The sequence below is a fragment of the Austrofundulus limnaeus genome, unplaced genomic scaffold (assembly GCF_001266775.1).
Source record: "Austrofundulus limnaeus strain Quisiro unplaced genomic scaffold, Austrofundulus_limnaeus-1.0 Scaffold1729, whole genome shotgun sequence".
Classification (NCBI taxonomy): Eukaryota; Metazoa; Chordata; class Actinopteri; order Cyprinodontiformes; family Rivulidae; genus Austrofundulus; species Austrofundulus limnaeus.
This window is the reverse complement of record NW_013954131.1, coordinates 47,857-52,049: the sequence shown is the minus strand read 5'-3', so window position 1 is coordinate 52,049 and position 4,193 is coordinate 47,857. Positions and strand designations below refer to the sequence as shown.

Sequence of the window (4,193 nt, the reverse complement as noted above, 5' to 3'; positions counted from 1 at the left end):
CAGCTATGATTAAACTATTTCAGTAAAACTACATATTTTCAGATTTATATATCATCACAAAATTATGCTCATTAAAAACACCTGCTGACTTGGCAGGTGTTTGACTGATAATAAGTAGAAAACACATTTGAACTTGGTCAAAGTTCATTCTGCAAGTCCAATGCTGCAGGCAAAGACATGCTACATGGCAATGCACACTTGTTTTTACATCGTAAAAAACAATGTTTAGTTGTACATTAAATAGTTTTTTTTTTCATGAACTGAATAAAGTTAAACAAAACAAAAAAACTAAAAGAAGCGTCTCTCTGTCTCCCCTCAGAGAAGGTTAAAGGGGAGTGACGTCCCCCCCCCTGCAGCTTCACAGCACGAGGCGGACGAGTCGCTCCCGGCTCCAGCAGGAGAACCAAAGTGACCTCGCCGGAAGTGGAGAAGAACTTTTTTTTATCTTTAAAAGAACAACTAAAGAACGGAGAACATCATCATCAGTTTAACTTTAGATAGCAGCATTAACATCTTTTCTTCTTTTTCATTTTTAATATATTTTGATTTGTGACATGAGCTCATAGGACAAACTGGATCTGCAGACGGATCCTACAGAACCACTGAATGTCAGAAATGTCTTCAAATACATGAGATGGAAAGAACCAATAAATTATGAGTGGAAAACACGTTTCAGCCACATTTAGTGCTTTAAAACACTTTTTTTTTAGTATTTATTAATTTCATTAAAAAAACACATTACATACAACAAAACAATGCAATTCTAATAAAAAGGCAGCAGAAGAAAAAAATCACCTGCTCCTATTTACAACAAAAAAATGTTAATTTCAAACAATAATAGTTATAATAGGTTAAAGTTACAGAGGAGCTGAGCTGCTGCTTCAAATCAAACAAACTCCAACATCTTTAAAGCTGTTGAAGCAGGAAGAAAGTGGTGAAAAGCTGCTGAAACCAGAGACTGAAAAATGGTCCCAATCTGTTTTTTTTATTATTATTTAGGAAAGAAACTGCAAAAACTGTCCATCTTAACCAAGTTTTAAAARCTTATATCAGCCAAAAAGTCTTTTTGATCTTGTTTCGAGACTGATTTACTAAACAAGAACTGATTAAGAATAATTATCTTGTTTTCAGAATGTGTAAGATTATTTGTCTTGTTAGTCTGAAAATTTGACTCAAATTAAGTCAAAATTTTCTGCCAATGGAGTAAGAAAATTTTTTACTTAGTAAGATTCTTGAAATAAGAAAAAAAAGAGTCAAATCAAGTATTTTAGGAATCTTACCAAGTAGAGCTGGGCGGTATGACCAAAGTTTTATATCACGGTATTTTCAACATTTACACCGGTTTCACGGTATATCACGGTATTTTTCTTTTCATCACAGGTCAGCTGATAATAAAATGCACAAACACTGTTTATTAACTTTTTTCTTTTACTGTACCTCTGTCTGTGTCTCTGTTTCCCTCCTCTAAACGTCTTTTCTTCTCCTCCTGGTTGGAGACAGTAGTCATGCATTTTGGTCCGGTCGTGAAGGAGGACGGTTCAGAAAAGATTGTTATCGGGTTTATTGATTTATATTATTTAATAAAGATTAACAGCNTATATACTTTAAATAAAATTCTCTTTTTTGAATTATATTGGTGCACTTTAAGTATTTATTTATTTATTTATTTATTTATTTATTTATTTATTTATTTCCACTTTTATTTTTAATTATGTCAGTTTCGGTCCTCCGTACAGCAGAAGCCTGATAATCACCCATTCATTCAAATCAGGTGAGTTTGAGCAGAGAAATAAATAAAACTTGCAGGGCTGAGACCCTGGAGGACCAGGATTGCCCATCCCTGGTGTAAATACAGCACTAATATAAAAATTAGTTCCACTAAAACACGAACTCAAATATTTAGGTCCGCTAATTGTAAAGGTTAAAAACCTCAGCTTTAGCTCTTTAACCATCCTGGATAAAAGTCTGCGGTAACTGAGGTGCTTCTAAATTTAGCCTATAGATTTAGCAAGTGCTAATTCACTAATAAATTTTAAAATTAGCAAAAGCCCTAAAGCACTAATCAGGAAGTTATTTCCCCTGGCCTATTAGCGCTTCATGAGAACTGCGCCCACCATTAATAAAATCCTTTTTTAAGCAACAATCTCTGAAAAGAACAAACTCGCCATTTCGAAAGCGACGCACATCCACTTGTCAATTTCTTCATCACTCGGACAAAAACTCTCCAATAAATCAGCTTTACGGCATTCCTCTGTTTCCATAGCAAAGGTCGCCTCACATCAAAAGTGTAATCTGTTTAAATTTAAAGCGTGTTTGGAGCTTTATTGTGCTTTAATGTTTCCCGTTCATTCGCTGTCTAAAGGGCGGAAGTACAGCACGGGGGAAGATAATACTGAGCGGACCGTCTTCAGATTCAACCAATCAGATCTTCTCGTTTTGCCACACGTCATCACTGCGACTGTTTTGCGCATTGATTGAGCGTAACAAAACCGGAAATAAAGATATTTGCTTTTGTAAAAAAAGCACGGATTTTGCCCTCATTTGTAAAAACTGTCATTATGTATTTTTGTTCATGTTTGAAATTTATATCCGAGTTCTGTCAGTCTGTCCACTCAAAAATAAACACAATACAAACACAAATACACCTTTCTTTCATTTCAGTGGAACTGACTGTCATTTATTTTGAAATTCAAACCGGATGTTTTACACTCACGCTTCCTCGTAATTTCTGACAGTTAGCATAGCAACGCAATGCTGCACCCTGAAACATTTCATTTAAAAATGTCGCTTAAGTGGTAAGATAATAAAAATAAAACTACGGAGGAGGTTTTAGAGTTTCAGTTCTCTGAAAATGTTTTCGTCTGTCTGGAATTTTATCAAACGCCATAAAAAGAAGTTTATTTTCACCGGAGCTGTGGTTGGAGGTACGTCCTGTTAGCTTCGTGCTAAGCGAAGCACGCCAGACTCTGTGCGTAAAGCTTTGAACGTGGTTTGTTTTTGAGGTAATTGTACGATAAGTCTGTCGTAGAACTTATTTAAAGAGCGATTAGGAAACATATAGATGTTCTTTTTAATTCGGCTGCACAGATTTTGAGATTCAACCAACATATTTGATAATTTACATAAAAACCCTGTTTTTTTATACAAATGTTAGTGTCTGTATTGTTGTTTAATGAATTGAATGAATTTTAATTGTTGTTTATTGTTGTTTAATGTATATGCAGTTTGAATGAAAACATGTTATTGGTTTATGTTTTATTTTTATTTTTTTTGAGCTTCAGTGGGATTTCATTTTTTAAGCCGATGTCTTATTGCCACATTGGTGTTGTGTAAACACACACCTGTACTCTCTAAACCAGAGCTTCTTAACCTTTTTGACCTCAGGGCCCAATTTGTTGAACATAAAGTGTCACGAGGTCCAGTCAGACATTACCAATGTNCTTGTGGGCTCAGTCCTTCCTTGCTTTGGGTTTTGGAGCTGAAAAACAAACGAATGAGATGTTAATTTATTTTATTTTATCACAAATAAAAGCTGCCCTTCGTGCTACATGTTTAGATTCAGATGAGAAACGAAGACATTAAAACTGTTTCAGTCTAATCTTTAAAAGAACGTCCTGACTGATAGGTTAGGGTCGACTCTCAGCTACTACCACCCCACACATATGCTCTGCTCCGTACTTTATAAAGTGTTAATAAGACATTTATAAATGTGCCTCAGATAAACCAGGAGCAGAGGAAGGAAAAGGTTAAAATAAGATAAAAACGGACAGAAATAATTCACCGTTAGGATTCTCCTGTTTGTAGAAGGTTTTCAGCATCGCAACGGCTTCTTCTGCTCTGTGACCAGAAACACACTGAACACACACACACACACACACACACACACACACACAGACACACACACACACACACACACACACACACGGCAGGTGAGCTGGAGGTTAAAAACCAACAACAGTTAAAGATTTCATAAAACCTCACAGAAACACACACAAACAGGAACACACTAACAGGAACACACAAACAGGAACACACTAACAGGAACACACTAACAGGAACACACACAAACAGGAACACACACAAACAGGAACACACTAACAGGAACACACAAACAGGAACACACTAACAGGAACACACTAACAGGAACACACAAACAGGAACACACTAACAGGAACACACAAACAGGAACACAC

At 35.8% G+C, this 4,193-nt stretch overlaps 3 protein-coding genes across 4 annotated transcripts in view; 2 read left to right on the top strand and 1 right to left on the bottom strand.

The window, feature by feature from the left end:
• aig1 (androgen-induced 1 (H. sapiens)) overlaps nucleotides 1-668 on the top strand; it is a gene marked incomplete at its 5' end in the record, with an annotated part of 4,835 nt that extends 4,167 nt beyond the window's left edge. The window contains 1 exon segment of the mRNA XM_014033417.1: nucleotides 320-668. Within this exon segment, the coding sequence (XP_013888871.1) occupies nucleotides 320-339 (20 nt within the window).
• A 2,061-nt stretch (nucleotides 669-2,729) lies between these two features.
• Nucleotides 2,730-4,193, top strand: part of pex3 (peroxisomal biogenesis factor 3) — a 7,030-nt gene continuing 5,566 nt past the window's right edge. The window contains exon 1 of one of the 2 annotated variants that reach the window (XM_014033414.1): nucleotides 2,730-2,924. In XM_014033414.1, coding sequence (XP_013888868.1) covers nucleotides 2,852-2,924 — 73 coding nt within the window. In that variant the 5' untranslated portion in view covers nucleotides 2,730-2,851. Of the gene's footprint in view, nucleotides 2,925-2,982; nucleotides 3,003-4,193 lie in introns of those variants that run through there. The other variant, XM_014033415.1, reaches the window with a different exon arrangement.
• On the bottom strand, nucleotides 3,441-3,884 carry adat2 (adenosine deaminase tRNA specific 2; the record flags this gene model as incomplete). The annotated part of the gene is given in 2 exon segments (XM_014033416.1): nucleotides 3,441-3,478; nucleotides 3,782-3,884. Coding segments are annotated over 2 exon segments (132 nt in total), but the record flags the coding sequence as incomplete, so codon positions are not given.